At 40.9% G+C, this 19,285-nt stretch overlaps 1 protein-coding gene across 4 annotated transcripts in view; it reads right to left on the bottom strand.

The window, feature by feature from the left end:
• Positions 1-19,285, bottom strand: part of LOC140491492 (coronin-6-like) — a 253,791-nt gene that overhangs the window by 178,660 nt on the left and 55,846 nt on the right. For 2 of the 4 annotated variants that reach the window (XM_072589736.1, XM_072589738.1), the window contains exons 2-3: positions 10,028-10,158; positions 8,146-8,345 (exon numbers count right to left, since the gene is read on the bottom strand). The exons of 1 other annotated variant lie outside the window; for it this stretch is intronic. In XM_072589736.1, coding sequence (XP_072445837.1) covers positions 8,146-8,345; positions 10,028-10,127 — 300 coding nt within the window. In that variant the 5' untranslated portion in view covers positions 10,128-10,158. The remainder of the gene's footprint in view (positions 1-8,145; positions 8,346-10,027; positions 10,159-19,285) is intronic. One more of the 4 variants, XM_072589739.1, reaches the window with a different exon arrangement.

Below are 19,285 nucleotides of genomic sequence, written 5' to 3'. Positions count from 1 at the left end.
TTTTACTGTAATCAAAAACTCATTTTATTAAACAAGTTAAGATTGTCATTAGGCTTAATTTTAAAATTCACACATTTCTATTTCTTTTCCAAAACAGGAACAGAATCCCCTGCAAAGAATATTTCAAAAACCATTGAAACTCTTTCAAATGTTCAGTACTCTAAACCTCAGTACCCTAAACCTCAGTATACTAAAACTCAGTACCCGAAACCTCAGTACCCTAAACCTCAGTACTCTAAAACTCAGTACCCTAAAACTCAGTACTCTAAACCTCAGTACCCTAAACCTCAGTACCCTAAACCTCAGTACTCTAAGCCTCAGTACCCTAAACCTCAGTACCCTTAAACTCAGTACTCTATACCTCAGTACCCTAAACCTCAGTACTCCAAACCTCAGTACTCTAAACCTCAGTACCCTAAAACTCAGTACTCTAAACCTCAGTACCCTAATCCTCAGTACTCTAAAACTCAGTACCGTAAAACTCAGTACCCTAAACCTCAGTACTCTAAAACTCAGTACCCTAAACCTCAGTACCCTAAACCTCAGTACTCTAAACCACAGTACTCTAAACCTCAGTACTCTAAACCTCAGTACTCTAAACCTCAATACCCTAAACCTCAGTACTCTAAACCTCAGTACCCTAAACCTCAGTACCCTAAACCTCAGTACTCTAAACCTCAGTACCCTAAAACTCAGTACTCTAAACCCCAGTACTCTAAAACTCAGTACCCTAAACCTCAGTACTCTAAAACTCAGTACCCTAAACCTCAGTACCCTAAACCTGAGTACTCTAAACCTCAGTACCCTAAACCTCAGTACCCTAAACCTCAGTACTCTAAACCTCAGTACTCTAAACCTCAGTACCCTAAACCTCAGTACCCTAAAACTCAGTACCCTAAAACTCAGTACTCTAAACCTCAATACCCTAAACCTCAGTACTCTAAACCTCAGTACCCTAAACCTGAGTACCCTAAACCTGAGTAGTCTAAACCTCAGTACTCTAAACCTCAGTACCCTAAACCTCAGTACTCTAAACCTCAGTACTCTAAACCTCAGTACCCTAAAACTCAGTACCCTAAACCTCAGTACTCTAAACCTCAGTACCCTAAACCTCAGTACCCTAAAACTCAGTACCCTAAAACTCAGTACCCTAAACCTCAGTACTCTAAACCTCAGTACTCTAAACCTCAATACCCTAAACCTCAGTACTCTAAACCACAGTACTCTAAACCACAGTACTCTAAACCTCAGTACTCTAAACCTCAATACCCTAAACCTCAGTACTCTAAACCTCAGTACTCTAAACCTCAGTACTCTAAACCTCAGTACCCTAAACCTCAGTACTCTAAACCTCAGTACCCTAAAACTCAGTACTCTAAACCCCAGTACTCTAAAACTCAGTACCCTAAACCTCAGTACACTAAACATGTGTACTATAAACCTCAGTACTCTAAACCTCAGTACCCTAAACCTCAGTACTCTAAAACTCAGTACCCTAAACCTCAGTATTCTAAACCTCAGTATTCTAAACCTCAGTACCCTAAACCTCAGTACCCTAAACCTCAGTACCCTAAACCTCAGTACCCTAAACCTCAGTACTCTAAAACTCAGTACCCTAAACCTCAGTACCCTAAACCTCAGTACTCTAAACCTCAGTACCCGAAAACTCAGCGCTCTAAACCTCAGTACCCTAAAACTCAGTACCCTAAACCTCAGTACTCTAAACCTCAGTACCCTAAAACTCAGTACCCTAAAACTCAGTACCCTAAAACTCAGTACTCTAAACCTCAGTACTCTAAACCTCAGTACTCTAAACCTCAGTACCCTAAAACTCAGTACTCTAAAACTCAGTACCCTAAACCTCAGTACCCTAAACCGCAGTACCCTAAAACACAGTACCCTAAACCTCAGTACCCTAAGCCTCAGTACTCTAAGCCTCAGTACCCTAAACCTGAGTACTCTAAACCTGAGTACTCTAAACCTGAGTACTCTAAAACTCAGTACTTTAAAACTCAGTACCCGAAAACTCAGTACCCGAAAACTCAGTACCCTAAACCTCAGTACTCTAAACCTCAGTACTCTAAACCTCAGTACTCTAAACCTCAGTACCCTAAAACTCAGTACCCTAAAACTCAGTACTCTAAACCTCAGTACCCTAAACCTCAGTACCCTAAACCTCAGTACTCTAAAACTCAGTACTCTAAAACTCAGTACTCTAAAACTCAGTACCCTAAACCTCAGTATCCTAAACCTCAGTAGCCTAAACCTCAGTACTCTTATTCTCAGTACTCTAAACCTCAGTACCCTAAACCTCAGTACTCTAAACCTCAGTACCCTAAAACTCAGTACCCTAAAACTCAGTACTCTAAACCTCAGTATCCTAAACCTCAGTACTCTAAAACTCAGTACCCTAAACCTCAGTACCCTAAACCTCAATACCCTAAACCTCAATACCCTAAACCTCAGTACTCTAAAACTCAGTACTCTAAACCTCAGTACCCTAAACCTCAGTACCCTAAACCTCAGTACTCTAAACCTCAGTACCCTAAACCTCAGTACCCTAAACCTCAGTACTCTAAGCCTCAGTACCCTAAACCTGAGTACTCTAAACCTGAGTACTCTAAAACTCAGTACTTTAAAACTCAGTACCCGAAAACTCAGTACCCGAAAACTCAGTACCCTAAAACTCAGTACCCGAAAACTCAGTACTCTAAAACTCAGTACCCTAAACCTCAGTATCCTAAACCTCAGTAGCCTAAACCTCAGTAGCCTAAACCTCAGTAGCCTAAACCTCAGTACTCTTATTCTCAGTACTCTAAACCTCAGTACTCTAAACCTCAGTACCCTAAACCTCAGTACTCTAAACCTCAGTACCCTAAAACTCAGTACCCTAAAACTCAGTACTCTAAACCTCAGTATCCTAAACCTCAGTACTCTAAAACTCAGTACCCTAAACCTCAGTACCCTAAACCTCAGTACTCTAAACCTCAGTACTCTAAACCTCAGTACTCTAAACCTCAGTACTCTAAACCTCAGTACTCTAAACCTCAGTACCCTAAACCTCAGTACTCTAAACCTCAGTACCCTAAACCTCAGTACCCTAAACCTCAGTACTCTAAACCTCAGTACCCTAAACCTCAGTACCCTAAACCTCAGTACTCTAAGCCTCAGTACCCTAAACCTGAGTACTCTAAACCTGAGTACTCTAAAACTCAGTACTTTAAAACTCAGTACCCGAAAACTCAGTACCCGAAAACTCAGTACCCTAAAACTCAGTACCCGAAAACTCAGTACTCTAAAACTCAGTACCCTAAACCTCAGTATCCTAAACCTCAGTAGCCTAAACCTCAGTAGCCTAAACCTCAGTAGCCTAAACCTCAGTACTCTTATTCTCAGTACTCTAAACCTCAGTACTCTAAACCTCAGTACCCTAAACCTCAGTACTCTAAACCTCAGTACCCTAAAACTCAGTACCCTAAAACTCAGTACTCTAAACCTCAGTACTCTAAACCTCAGTATCCTAAACCTCAGTACTCTAAAACTCAGTACCCTAAACCTCAGTACCCTAAACCTCAGTACTCTAAACCTCAGTACTCTAAACCTCAGTACTCTAAACCTCAGTACTCTAAACCTCAGTACCCTAAACCTCAGTACCCTAAACCTCAGTACCCTAAACCTCAGTACTCTAAACCTCAGTACTCTAAACCTCAGTACTCTAAACCTCAGTACTCTAAACCTCAGTACCCTAAACCTCAGTACTCTAAAACTCAGTACTCTAAACCTCAGTACTCTAAACCTCAGTACTCTAAACCTCAGTACTCTAAACCTCAGTACTCTAAACCTCAGTACCCGAAAACTCAGTACCCGAAAACTCAGTACTCTAAACCTCAGTACCCTAAACCTCAGTATCCTAAACCTGAGTACTCTAAACCTCAGTACCCGAAAACTCAGTACCCGAAAACTCAGTACCCGAAAACTCCGTACTCTAAACCTCCGTACTCTAAACCTCCGTACTCTAAACCTCAGTACTCTAAACCTCAGTACCCTAAACCTCAGTACCCTAAACCTCAGTACCCTAAACCTCAGTACTCTAAACCTCAGTACTCTAAACCTCAGTACCCTAAACCTCAGTACCCTAAACCTCAGTACTCTAAACCTCAGTACCCTAAACCTCAGTACTCTAAACCTCAGTACTCTAAACCTCAGTACTCTAAACCTCAGTCCCCTAAACCTCAGTACCCTAAACCTCAGTACTGTAAACCTCAGTCCCCTAAACCTCAGTACTCTAAACCTCAGTACTCTAAACCTCAGTACTCTAAACCTCAGTACTCTAAGCCTCAGTACTCTAAACCTCAGTACCCTAAACCTCAGTACCCTAAACCTCAGTACTCTAAACCTCCGTACTCTAAACCTCAGTACTCTAAACCTCAGTACTCTAAACCTCAGTACCCGAAAACTCAGTACCCGAAAACTCAGTACCCGAAAACTCAGTACTCCAAACCTCAGTACTCTAAACCTCAGTACTCTAAACCTCAGTACCCTAAACCTCAGTACCCTAAACCTGAGTACTCTAAACCTCAGTACTCTAAACCTCAGTACCCTAAACCTCAGTACCCTAAACCTCAGTACCCTAAACCTCAGTACCCTAAAACTCAGTACTCTAAACCTCAGTACCCGAAAACTCAGTACCCGAAAACTCAGTACTCTAAACCTCAGTACTCTAAACCTCAGTACTCTAAACCTCAGTACCCTAAACCTCAGTACCCTAAACCTCAGTACCCTAAACCTGAGTACTCTAAACCTCAGTACTCTAAACTTCAGTACCCTAAACCTCAGTACCCTCAACCTCAGTACTCTAAACCTCAGTACCCGAAAACTCAGTACTCTAAACCTCAGTACTCTAAACCTCAGTACTCTAAACCTCAGTACCCTAAACCTCAGTACCCTAAACCTCAGTACCCTAAACCTGAGTACTCTAAACCTCAGTACTCTAAACCTCAGTACCCTAAACCTCAGTACCCTAAAACTGAGTACTCTAAACCTCAGTACCCTAAACCTCAGTACTCTAAACCTCAGTACTCTAAACCTCAGTACTCTAAACCTCAGTACTCTAAACCTCAGTACTCTAAACCTCAGTCCCCTAAACCTCAGTCCCCTAAACCTCAGTCCCCTAAACCTCAGTCCCCTAAACCTCAGTACCCTAAACCTCAGTACTCTAAACCTCAGTACTCTAAACCTCAGTACCCTAAACCTCAGTACTCTAAACCTCAGTACTCTAAACCTCAGTACCCTAAACCTCAGTACTCTAAACCTCAGTACCCTAAACCTCAGTACCCTAAACCTCAGTACTCTAAACCTCAGTACCCTAAAACTCAGTACCCTAAACCTCAGTACCCTAAATCTCAGTACCCTAAACCTCAGTACTCTAAACCTCAGTACTCTAAACCTCAGTACTCTAAACCTCAGTACCCTAAACCTCAGTACTGTAAAACTCAGAACCCGAAAACTCAGTACCCGAAACCTCAGTACCCTAAAACTCAGTACCCTAAACCTCAGTACTCTAAACCTCAGTACCCTATACCTCAGTACTCTAAACCTCAGTACCCTAAAACTCAGTACTCTAAACCTGAGTACTCTAAACCTCAGTACCCTAAACCTCAGTACCCTAAACCTCAGTACTCTAAACCTCAGTACTCTAAACCTCAGTACTCTAAACCTCAGTACCCTAAAACTCAGTACTCTAAACTTCAGTACCCTAAACCTCAGTACCCTCAACCTCAGTACTCTAAACCTCAGTACTCTAAACCTCAGTACCCTAAACCTCAGTACTCTAAACCTCAGTACTCTAAACCTCAGTACCCTAAACCTCAGTACTGTAAAACTCAGAACCCGAAAACTCAGTACCCGAAACCTCAGTACCCTAAAACTCAGTACCCTAAACCTCAGTACTCTAAACCTCAGTACCCTATACCTCAGTACTCTAAACCTCAGTACCCTAAAACTCAGTACTCTAAACCTGAGTACTCTAAACCTGAGTACTCTAAACCTCAGTACCCTAAACCTCAGTACCCTACACCTCAGTACTCTAAACCTCAGTACTCTAAACCTCAGTACTCTAAACCTCAGTACTCTAAAACTCAGTACCCTAAACCTCAGTATCCTAAACCTCAGTACCCTAAACCTCAGTACTCTAAACCTCAGTACCCTAAACCTCAGTACTCTAAACCTCAGTACTCTAAACCTCAGTACCCTAAAACTCAGTACCCTAAAACTCAGTACCCTAAAACTCAGTACTCTAAACCTCAGTATCCTAAACCTCAGTATCCTAAACCTCAGTACTCTAAACCTCAGTACTCTAAAATTCAGTACCCTAAACCTCAGTACCCTAAACCTCAGTACCCTAAAACTTAGTGCTCTAAACCTCAGTACTCTAAACCTCAGTACCCTAAACCTCAGTACCCTAAACCTCAGTACCCTAAAACTCAGTACCCTAAAACTCAGTACCCTAAAACTCAGTACTCTAAACCTCAGTATCCTAAACCTCTTTACTCTAAACCTCAGTACTCCAAACCTCAGTACCCTAAAACTCAGTACCCTAAACCTCAGTACCCTAAAACTCAGTACCCTAAAACTCAGTACCCTAAAACTCAGTACTCTAAACCTCAGTATCCTAAACCTCTTTACTCTAAACCTCAGTACTCCAAACCTCAGTACCCTAAACCTGAGTACTCTAAACCTGAGTACTCTAAAACTCAGTACTCTAAAACTCAGTACTTTAAAACTCAGTACCCGAAAACTCAGTACCCGAAAACTCAGTACTCTAAACCTCAGTACTCTAAACCTCAGTACCCTAAACCTCAGTACTCTAAACCTCAGTACTCTAAACCTCAGTACCCGAAAACTCAGTACCCGAAAACTCAGTACCCGAAAACTCAGTACCCGAAAACTCAGTACCCTAAACCTCAGTACCCGAAAACTCAGTACTCTAAACCTCAGTACTCTAAACCTCAGTACCCTAAAACTCAGTACCCTAAACCTCAGTACTCTAAACCTCAGTACCCTAAAACTCAGTACCCTAAACCTCAGTACTCTAAACCTCAGTACCCTAAACTTCAGTACCCTAAACCTCAGTACCCTCAACCTCAGTACTCTAAACCTCAGTACCCTAAACCTCAGTACTCTAAACCTCAGTACCCTAAACTTCAGTACCCTAAACCTCAGTACCCTCAACCTCAGTACCCTAAACCTCAGTACCCTCAACCTCAGTACTCTAAATCTCAGTACCCTAAACCTCAGTTCTCTAAATCTCAGTACTCTAAACCTCAGTACCCTAAACCTCAGTACCCTAAACCTCAGTACCCTAAACCTCATTACCCTAAACCTCAATACCCTAAACCTCAGTACTTTAAACCTCAGTACTCTAAAATCTTTCTAAAGGCAGTTAGCTGTTCCCAGTTCAACTCGACATAAAGACAAATGCAGTTCGAGAATCCTCATGTTAGTCTACTTCAATAAAATTAGCAAGTTTTATTTCCTTGAAAATAACTCGCTGTTTAACAGCAAAGCAATTTATGCCAGCCTTTTGACATGTTTATTAAACGACCATGTCAAAAGATTTAAAATCCTTCATGTTACAATAATACTGCCCTTGCTGTATCAACGGAATGGTCTAGCCAAAGTAATTTTATGGGCTTAATTCTTGTTAATTCTGATGGACAGAAGTTGTGAGGGGTGCAGATCTAACTTATTCCATAGTGCTTGCACATGCAGTGCACCTTGCAAGGACTACAGTTTCACAAAATAACCCCCCAATGACTCTCAACTTGCATTTTCTGTTTAATCAACATAATAATTCAGACAGAGAAACAATGGATTGAAGGTAACACTGCAAAGTGGAGATGTAGGATTTTGATTAAAGAAACTTACCATGCCATCCAATATCAGAGACAATTCAAAAAGTTTATTTTGACCAGTGATATAACTTGAACCAAAGTAGGCAGCAAAACCTTTCACAGTAATCTTCATCTTACATTGGAAATTGTCCTAAACACCTAAGCCAAATATCATAGAACAGTGGCAGAACAGACAACAGATATAAAAGATCTAAACACAGCAAGCAAAATTAATCTATTGTACAAGACTTACTTTGGCCAGTTGCAGGACCAGGAAGGCTCCTCCTCCACCAGATTCCACAATGATGGCCACAAATTTGGGATTAACTGCACAGAAGGAACTATCCCATGTCACTTTAGACACTCGTATGTCTTCATAACATTGGTCAGCTTTCATTGCCTGGCCAAAGACATGGCGAAATTTGCTCTGACGTACAACCCTGCGGCTCATGGCTATAATTGAAAAGGAACAGAAAAGTTAGTTTCGAAATAACCTTGTGTTTTTCTTTTAGAAACATAGTGCTATTTTCCTTTGTTACAATCATATCCCAGTCTTTTCTGACCATGCTACAGCCACCTCTGTTGCTCAGACCTAAACCAGTTGGCTTACTCCCTTGTTAGTCGGGCAGCACAATGGCTCAGTGGTTAGTACTCCAGCCTCACAGCACCAGGAACACAGGTTTGATTCTAGCTTTGGGCAACAGTGTGTGTGGAATTTGAATGGGTTTCTTCTGGGTGTTCCGGTTTCCTCCCACAGTCCGAAGATGTGCAGGTTAGGTGGATTGGCCATGTTAAATTGCCGCATAGAATCCAGGGATGCGCAGGCTAGGTGGATTAGCCACGGCCAGTTTCCTGTCAGAATCACTATAGTTCAAGGAAGCACAGCACAGGAAATAGTTTGGTCTATATCTACTACAAATCTACATCTCTTCAATAACTGGCACAGCACAACAGGATACTAATCCACTGTTTAATAATTGAGTCTTGAATCGGACATTATAAATCTATACTGAGAAAGGTTTTTGGAACAATAATTTTTGTTTGGAAAATTTCTCATCTTGGATATTGCAAAAACGATTTAAACAAACTCTAATGAAAGGCGTTACCTAACATGAGATCATCTCAGGGCTCACAAGAGAAGGTAAAATAAATGCTAAAAAGGCAAACTACAGAAATGTAGCCAGACAAAAGCTACAAGGTATGCATACTATGGATAACTGCAATTAAGAAATTGAATTAAAGATGTGGAAATTTAGAGTAATTTGATTGTACAGAAAAGTACAGGGCCTTATTATGGTAAGAGTAAAGTAAGTATATCAGTGAGGACGGCTGGCTTCGTTTGGTAGAAAGCTATCACATTGTGTGTAGTCCACAGGCTAACTCAGAACATGAGAACAGAAGTAGGCCATTCAGCCCTTCTAGCTTGCTCCACCGTTTAACATGAGCATGGCTCATCGAAAGCTTCACTGCCTTTTACTCACATTACCCTCACAACTCTTTACATCACTGGTATTCAAAAATGTTTGCACTGTTTGTTCGCCCCAAAATTGAATTCTCATGGGGACTTTTGGAGTCAAACCCATCCTCCGCTCCCAAGTACGTGAGCAATGATAGCTGGAAGCATATAAAGCCAGGGGTGAAGTTGTCATTACCTCTACTTTAAACATACTCAAAAGCTAATCTTCCATAGCCCGCTGTGGTAGAGAATTTCAAAGACTCACTGCCCTCTGCATAAAATAAATTCTCCTCATCTCAGTGCTAAATGACATTCCCTTATTTTTATATTGTGAACCTTGGTTCTAGACTCCCCAACCAATGGAAACATCTTACCTCCATCTAAGCTGTCTATCCCTTTCAGTAATTTGTAGGTTTAAGCCTGAAGAGTGAATGAACCAGGTGCCGTAGTGGGGGAAGGATTAAAAGGTCCCTTTTCCACAACCTTTGACCTTTTTGTGAGATTTTCTCAAGAGCTTATTTTTGTTTTCAGGGTCTACTTTATCATTCTTTTATTTGATGATGTCATAATATTGTAACATTACCTTCCATATTTGCTGTGAATTATTTTCTCTTTAGACTGGTAAGATAGCATAATTACCAAAGATTTCATATTAACATATAAATATTAAATCTTTTACCTTGGAACGTATAAATATTTGGGGGTGGGTGGGATGACTTTGCACTGTTTGTTCGCCCCCAAAATTGAATTCTCATGGGGACTTTTGGAGTCAAACCCATCCTCCGCTCCCAAGTACTTGAGCAATGATAGCTGGAAGCATATAAAGCCAGGGGTGAAGTTGTCATTACCTGGATACATGAAAATTCACTGCCGAACTAATTGATAGTAAAAGGACTAACGAATGTAAGCAAGTTTGAGAAGACAATCAAGATGTTACACTAATATATAGATAACCTGACACCATTCAATACTGTTTGTTCTTCTCAATGTCTTTTTCTAACTTTCCTCATTACACTTCGTTGTACCTTTAAGTAGATAACTTGACAAAGGGTGGTGCTGGAAAAGCACAGCTGGTCAGGCAGCATCCGAGGAGCAGGAAAATTGACGTTTCGGGCAAAAGCCCTTCATCAGGAATTCCTGATGATGGGCTTTTGCCCGAAACATCGATTTTCCTGCTCCTCAGATGCTGCCTGACCAGCTGTGCTTTTCCAGCACCACTCTAATATAGACTCTGGTTTCTAGCATTTGCAGTCCTCACTTTTGCCAACTTGACAAAGTAAGTTATCCCATTGCTGTTATCCTTTCAATACCTGAATACTATTCTTGAGCAGAGCTTCCTACGATTCAAGTCCACCTGGAATCCTTGTCCCAGTGTCTTTTCTAGTTTTCCAGCTACTCTTTTGCTGATCTGATTTTCTTCTCTCACATTGATTTGGAAGAGACAGAATCTGTAAGGAGTTATTCCTCCACTCAGATCTTGGTCTGGATATTATGTGTCTCTGGCAATCTCATCTTAGCTACAAACCCGACAGATGCAAGTTCAGTTTGACATTTCAAAAGCAGAGTCTCCCAATAGAATCTAATTTCCTTCAGAACCGTACTAAAGTGGCAGCTTGTTTTCTGGGCTTGGATAGAGTAAAGTCAGAAGTCATACAACACCAAGTTATAGTCCAACAGATTTATTTGAAATCTCAAGCTTTCGAAACAACGTTCCTTCATCAAGTGAAGCCACTTCAACACCAGCACCTCCACATCTTGAACAGAGTTGGAACAGGAACTCCTATCAATTAGACTTCGATGAATCTCCAAAGATGGCAGGACTTTGCTTTAAACTATCACTTTGAATGATAGAATATTCATCTCAAAATATGCTCAACAAACAATACTCAAAACTGGCTGCTTTCTTCTGAGGGAAAGCTGTGTGTCTGAAGATGTATTGGGCACAGTATTTGGCAGGTCATATGCAGGAAATTTGAAATGATACTTTATTTCTCTTTTCAGCTCCACATCTGAATTGGAAATCTAGCCCAGGATGTTGATTTGGCATCATACAGACAATGTAGGAAGTTAAACTGAGCCTAGATAAACACATACCTGATCCAAGTGAAGCTTAAATCCAAGCATAACATTCCAGTGTACCAATCCCCCTCACATCTATTGTACAGAAAAGCTGACCCATGCAGTAAATGCTTTTTTAAGTGACTCATGTATTTGTCATCTCTAAATTACAGTGCTATCACCGGACACAGAGTGGGAAAAACATATCATTTGTGGGCTCCCTCATTTCTGCTGTAACTTAATACAGTAAGAGCTGCACAAGGCAGGAAGGAATATAGTGACACCAAAATTTCTGCAAATAACAAAATCACTGACACTTTAGATTGACATATTGAAATGAGTAGAGTTTTACTGCACAGCATTAGAGTTGCTATATCATTCTGTTGCAGCTACAGGCTAAAGGCTGCAAACAAGAGTAAGTGGACAATACCAAATGCAGTAGAAAAATAGGTAGCCAACAACCCAGAGCAACAGGTTCAATGCCATCATTAGCCCAGACAAGATTTTTTGAAAGTTCTATTGTTATGATTGAAAAAAAGTAATTTACCCAAGTAATTTTAAAAGCATACATATATAGATCCCCTCTGAATGGTATGTTGAAACACTCAGTTGAACTTTCAGACCATATGTCACTTCAATTGCCTGCAAACATCTAACTTTTTGACACCAAGAAGTGGCAGTAGCAAAGTATTTGCAAGTGAAGGTAACTGTAAAATTCCTTCTATGCCTCTCTCGGAAAGTTGGAATGATAATTTTGATTTAAGGCGTTTTTTTGTTTTTTTTTTAGGACACTTTTTATTCCAAAGCATTTAAACGATGTCCGAGTCTGACAACAAATATATTTAATTTTGCAGCAAACTCTCATGGTAAAATTGGGTTTATTCACTTGAATAAGGTCAGTGTTACATAATTGCAAGGGCAAGATTAATTGCTGCATGCAAATTGGCACCTATTAGCATGAATTATCATGTGACTGAGAGGTGACCTGCTAGAAGTTTATAAAATAATGAGAGGTTTACAGAGAGTTAATGGTCTTTTCCCTAGGATTGGGGATTTCAAGACTAGGGTCACATTTTTAAAGGTGAAAGGAGAGAAATCTATAAATGACATGAGGCAATTTCTTTGCAAACAGGGTGGTTCACATGTGGAAAGAACTTCCAGAGAAAGTGGTGCATGCAGGTACAATGACTATGATTAAAAGACATTTGGATAGATAAATGAATAGGAAAGGTTTGGAGGGATATGGGCCAGGAGCAGGCAGGTGGGACTAGTTTAGCTTGGGATTATGTTTGGCGTGGACTGGTTAGACTGAAGGGTCAGTTTCCATGCTACATGACTCTATGATTTCCTTTTTACTTCACCCCCATTTATTGTTAAGCCAGTTTTATTTACTCACATCATCATTTTACATCACTTGTCTCCTTTAAAACACATCTGAGAACATTCCGCTCAAACTTTTGGTCATCTAACTTAATATCACCGTATGTGACTTAGTTGCATATGTAGATTTTACAATGCTCTTGTGTTGTACCTTGGCATATTTCAATACATTAAAATGCATCAAAATGAACTGTTCTTGCTATGATCAGTTTTTAAAAACAATCTATTTCTAAGTAAAAAATGTTAAGTTGAATGTGGAAATTCCATTGGCTCAGCTACCTGGTCAAAAGCTCTTCACTAACAAAAAAAATTCCAAATTCTTTGAGATGTGGTACATGAGAGCACAAAGTGTTTGCAAAATGCATAGGGATAGAAATCTAAACTTGGGAAAAAAGATGTAACTTCTGAAAGTGCAACCATGACTTCAGAATTTTCTAGGAGGACACTGACTGTATATGGCACTGAACACAGTGTCTTATGCCTGAGGACATATTGGGCTTGAGGTTTCACTGTAGATGTAACAAAAGGAGGAAAGGATAAGAGATAGGAACATCAAAGCAAGTCAGTCTATATTTGGCATCCTGTCGCTGGTTATAAAAGGATGTATTTTCTGAATCCAGAGCAATGCTTGTGTACAGAGTATCATATTCTCAATGTAATCTGAACAATGTATTGCATAAGATGCTTCAAATAATTGGAGAAGGAAAAGATGATGACGTGGGAGAATAAAATTGGCTTAAAAGTGAATGTGGGTGAGGTATAAAGAAAGTCATCTTCAGTCACATAACAATTCAAGCTAATAGGTGCCAATCTGCATGTGGCAATTAATCTTGCACCTGCAACTATGTAACGCTGGCCTCTTTCAAGTGAATAAACCCAACTTTACCATGAGTGCTGTAAAATCAAATGTATTTGTTCTCATATTTGGGCATCATTCAAATGCATTGGAATAAAATTGTCCTCTAAAGAAACAAAATGATGCCTCAAAACTGAGGCAAATGATGCAAGACTATTTGCATCTCTCCTGCCCCACCAGCTCCCTCATCCAGAAGATTTAAATGTGATGAGCCTTGTCATAATACAATACCAGAATACAAACATTATCAACAACAAAGCTAATATTAACCTTCAGCTTACACTATGTTAGATTACAGCTTTCATTATTGGAGGAAACATCCAATTGTCCTACCCTCCCAGTTGTATGCACATTTCAAGGTGCCTTCATACAGTAAAGTACTAATGGGATGAATCTTGGATCAGTTTTTAACAAAAAACTGATAGAAAAATTATTTTTGTGTTCAAATCTCATGGTTCAAGACTCCCTCTTCAAAGAGCGGTCACTTGCGCTGGAATAAACTCTGCTGTTAACAGCTCCATTCAGATAGTTCATATTTATAGACATGTCTTAGGAATATTCAATGGACACTCAAGCAGGGGTGATCCAACCTGGAGCGTGAGCAAGTGGAACAAGTATATGTGAAGTGTGGTGAGGGGGACAGGGGAAAGAAAGGGACCAAAGAGAGGGAGAAAGCATGGGCCTGTATTGACAACAGATAATGAAGAATGAAGAGCTATTGCAAATTGAAATCCAAACCAATTTTCTGTTTGCTTAATCAAAAGATATTGAGAAAGTCAAGGGATCAGCTGACTTAGAAAATACATGGAATCACATTCGGAAGATTTCTGGTCTGTATCATTTGGTTATGTTGATTTTACCATTGAAAGAGCTAATTTGGGGACAGCTAAAGGAGATTATACTTGTGTATGAATCACAAATATTTCTGTGAATGATTTCACTTGTGCAGCACATAAATAGATCAAATACAAACATTGTGAAAAGCTACTAATACTCAGTGATGTGAAATAATTAGCTTCATTCATATGCAGAATCTTTCACTTTTTGGAATAAGTAACTAACAACATTACTCCAATAGAGTAATGTTGTTAGATATTGGCAAATGCCTCACCTCTACACATTGCTAGGAAAAGCTATGTACTATTGTGTGCACATGCAATTTCCCCACCCTTGGGCCAAAATACAAAAGACTTCCTTTCAGAGTGCAGCAAGAATTTCGTTTTAAATTCACTGAAGAATACATATGAAATAACTTATTTTTATAAAAGAAACTGACGGCACTAGAAATATGACTGAAATAATTTCAGTACCAACAATATATTAAACATAGCCCAACACTGCAACTGTCGTTTGCTTTTTGTTCAAGCAACAACATATATTTTCTTCAGAGATTTGTAGCTCTTCCTGAAAATTGTAGGTGACAGAAGTAGCAGTGATTTTGGTGACATAATTAAAATTTCAATTAAAATGACTGGGCAACTGTGAAAACTGTGAGGACAGCAAATAAATCTGTGTTTAGACCGAGTCACTATAGCGACTCCCACTTCAACATCCAGCCTTCTAGCAGATGTGAGGTGCAGCCTGACATCCAAACATTTTTGAAATGTCTCGCCATCATCGCACTGGGTTTTTTTTTCGCAACATAGCTCCTTGAATAGTTTCCTCTGAAAGCTGTACTTAAAAGGTCAGCATGTTGTCTGTTTGGACAAGTACACACAGCCAAAAAAGATGGTATCTGCCTCAGTGAGAACTCTTGCAGTGCTTTACTTAGTTACACCATCATTCATGCTGTTCAATTCTTTTGGTTAACAGCCATCAGCAAAAAAAAATTCTTTGAGTGAACTTTTGATCCTTGAATGGACATTGTAGAACATGTTAAATATGTAACGCTAAGCATCATTGTCTTGATGAGGATCTTTGCCTGTTTACCACCTGTAGCTTAACTCTAAGACGTAGCTGGCCAGTAAAAATGAAACCCTGTTCCATCAGCTAATACCGAGCTACATATTTCCCATTTCTTTTGTACAAAATGTGAAGTATAAACAGCAGTTTTCTTAAGGCAAAAGGATATACGAGTATTGCTCCAGGACCCCTCAGTGACAGTTCTGATGTGACTGCAACACTTCATCTCCTTCAATCACAGCAAGTCTGCCTTTATTTTTAAATTCACATTTTAAAACATTTTGTCAAATCTAACATCAATATCTTTGAGGGATAAATAGAAGACCCATCGGTGCCCCATGATATGTATCCAATAGTGGTTTCAGATGCCATAAAGGTGACCAAATGTCCCAAGTGTGTTATTTAATTATTTTTGATAGTTGGATAAATATTGTAGCTCCCAGTCCCCTGCTGTGAATTTTGCACTCCAACAAGATGAAACATATCAGTGTTACAATTTATTATCCGAGGGAGTTAACTACAGGCTAAATAAAACTCCCTTTACTCTTCCTGGCATCATGTCTGAACACAATGTCAGATCTGTGCCAGGACAACAATAACGTGCATTTCTTTTTCCCACCCTTACGTGCCTGCTCAAATTCACGCTTTTCCAAATTCTGTTGAATTATGGCCAGTGCTTTGATTTGCATCCTCCCAGCCTTAGCTGGATTCAAACCCAAAACTGCTGACATTGCTTTGCTGCTTTATTTAAGATCTAATGAATAGTCATGTGGCAATTGAACCTGCTCAAGAATTTGGCGCATTTTGGAAACTTTCACACTACTTTCCAGATTTTGGCTGGCAAGCTGCACTAGACACGGCATGAAATGGAACAAATTGCCACAGAAATCACACGGACTGAATATTACTTTTGCCAGTGTCAGCATTATCAGCTTCAAATTGGCATGGACAAGTTGGACCGAAAGGACGGTGTCTGTGCTGTGCATCTCTATGACTCTAAACCCCAGTTTGTCACAAAGATTCTCAGGTACCGTATGCAAGTGGTCAAGGCATAACCTGCCACTGCTACAAGTATTCTGTGAACGAATTAGTGAAGAATGAAATGTTCTAGCCTTGAACCTGTAACACCCAAGCTCTGTAGCTTCATTTAACAACATAAAGCATCAGCAGACCATTGTGTGATGTTTTCCCAGATCTCCACTCCCAATACCTTATGGTATTTGCCATCACAACCTGTGTGTGGTAGTGGAGGAGGGCTGTTTGATGTAGTTCACAGTATCAATCCTGCTTTGTTTTGGGGCAATTCATGGCAGAGGATACACCTTGGGCTGAAACTTATGGTTTTCTTGGCAAACTACATGGGGGTTTAGTGGAATGAGCTGAAAATGTGTTGCTGGAAAAGCGCAGCAGGTCAGGCAGCATCCAAGGAACAGGAGAATCGACGTTTCGGGCGTGAGCCCTTCTTCAGGAATGAGATCATTCCTGAAGAAGGGACCATGCCCGAAACGTCGATTCTCCTGCTCCTTGGATGCTGTCTGACCTGCTGCGCTTTTCCAGCAACACATTTTCAGCTCTGATCTCCAGCATCTGCAGTCCTCCCTTTCTCCTAGTTTAGTGGAATGATCCTTGCTGAAAGGAGAAATGAGTTTCCTCACTGCATTGCACTAAACCCACCACATTAATTGCCATATGAAGCCTTGCTGTGAGAATCATGTCCAATTTCCACCCCCTCTCATCACCCAGCATTTCCAGAGTAACTCACCGACGATCCCAGAACTGACTGGTGTCCCTGATGCCAGTACCATATTTAAAAGTTCCATCGTGCATCCAGATAAATGTTCTTGGTCCAGAGCTCCCTCCATGGTTTTTGACATTTTCACCAAAAGCAGGAGACAGCGGAAATCAGCACCCACTTTGCTGGTAATGTCTTGGAGCTCCTGCTAGGTGGGGCATTGTGCATATGGGACTTCCTCTTCCCTCAGGACCAGCAGTGGAGGCCACAACACAAGATCATGCCAGCCCGGTTGGAGGTTGCCAGACGAGTTACAACAGCGGTCTGGAGGAATGGCCACAATGTAGGATGAAGGTCAGTGTCCTTCTCCATGTCACTAGTGTACATGCCATCTTCTCTCCACTGCCTCACATTCACCCTTTCTATCTCTGCTACTGCAGGCACCTCCGCACCAAGGTTCATGCTCTACCACTTTCACTATCACATATAACATCTTCTCAAACTTGCTGGATCCCACCCCAAACCCTGACACCACTAAACCTGCATGTCCTCTGCACTGCCTACTCCATAAGACATAGGAGCAGAAATTAGGCCATTTGGCCCATTGAGTCTGTCCTGCCATTCAGTCATGGCTGATAGATTTTGCGACTCCATTCTCCCACTTTCTCCCCATAACCTTTGTTCCTCTTGGCAATCAAGAATTTACCGATCTCTGTTTTAAAGATACTCAATGACCTGGCCTCCACAGCTTTCTGTGGCAATGAATTCCACAGATTCACCACTCTCTGGCTAAAGAGGTTTCTCCTTATCTCCATTCTAAAAGGTCTTCCCTTTACTCTAAGGCTGTACCCTCAGGTTCTCGTCTCTACTGCTAATGAAAACATCTTCCCAACATTCACTCTGATCAGGCCGTTCAGTATTTCATAAGCTTCAATCAGATCCCCCCTCATCCTTCTAAAGTCCATCGATGATAGTCCCAGAATCCTCAAACATTCCTCAGATGTTAAGCTTTTCATTCCTGGGATCATTCTAGTGAACCTCCTCTGGACCCGCTCCATCCTTCCAGAGGTATGAGGCCCAAAATTGCTCACAATACTCTGCATGTGGTCTGTCCAGAACCTTATAGAGACTCAGGCATACATCCTTGTTTTTATATTCTAATCGCCAGAGACCCGGGTTCAATTCCTGCCTCAGGCAACTGTCTGTGTGGAGTTTGCACGTTCTCCCTGTGCCTGCATGGGTTTCCTCCGGGTGCTCCGGTTTCCTCCCACAATCCAAAGCTGGACAGGTTAGGTGAATTGGCCATGCTAAATTGCCCGTAGTGTTAGGTGAAGGAGTAAATGGAGGGGAATGGGTCTGGGTGGGTTGCTCTTTGGAGGGTCGGTGTGGACTTGTTGGGCTGAAGGGCCTGTTTCCACACTGTAAGTAATCTAAAAAAAACCTGCATGTTTACCTTAAGAGAAACCTGGCTTAGAACTCACAATTCCCTTTGCACTTCAGACTTCTAAATTTTCTCCCCATTTAGAAAATAGACCACACCTTTATTCCTCCTACCAAAGTGTATGACCTCACACTTTCCCACATTAGACTCTATCTGCCACTTCTTTGCCAACTCTCCTAACCTTTTTGCAGCCTCCCTGCCTCCTCAATGCTACCTGCTCCGCCACCTATCTTTGTAACATCTACAAACATAGCCAGAATGGCCTCAGTTGCTTCATCAAGATCATTAATGTATAAAGTGAAAACATTGGTCCCAACACTGACCCTTGTGGAACACCACTGGTCACTGGCTTCCATACTGAGAAGGACCCTTTTATCCCCACTCTCTGCCTTCTGCCAGACAGCCAATCTTCTATCCATGCTGGTACCTAGTCTCTAACACCATCTGCCCTTATCTTACTCAGCAGCCTCCTCACTCACACTGGACATCTCATCATCTGCACCAACAGTAATGGTTGTACCACCCACTTTCATCTTCCGTAAAACCTGCCTCTCGCTCAATCCAGGAG

Source organism: Chiloscyllium punctatum, chromosome 19, assembly GCF_047496795.1.
Source record: "Chiloscyllium punctatum isolate Juve2018m chromosome 19, sChiPun1.3, whole genome shotgun sequence".
In the NCBI taxonomy this organism is placed as follows: Eukaryota; Metazoa; Chordata; class Chondrichthyes; order Orectolobiformes; family Hemiscylliidae; genus Chiloscyllium; species Chiloscyllium punctatum.
Note: the sequence above shows the minus strand (reverse complement) of the source record. Positions and strands in the feature narration are given on the sequence as shown.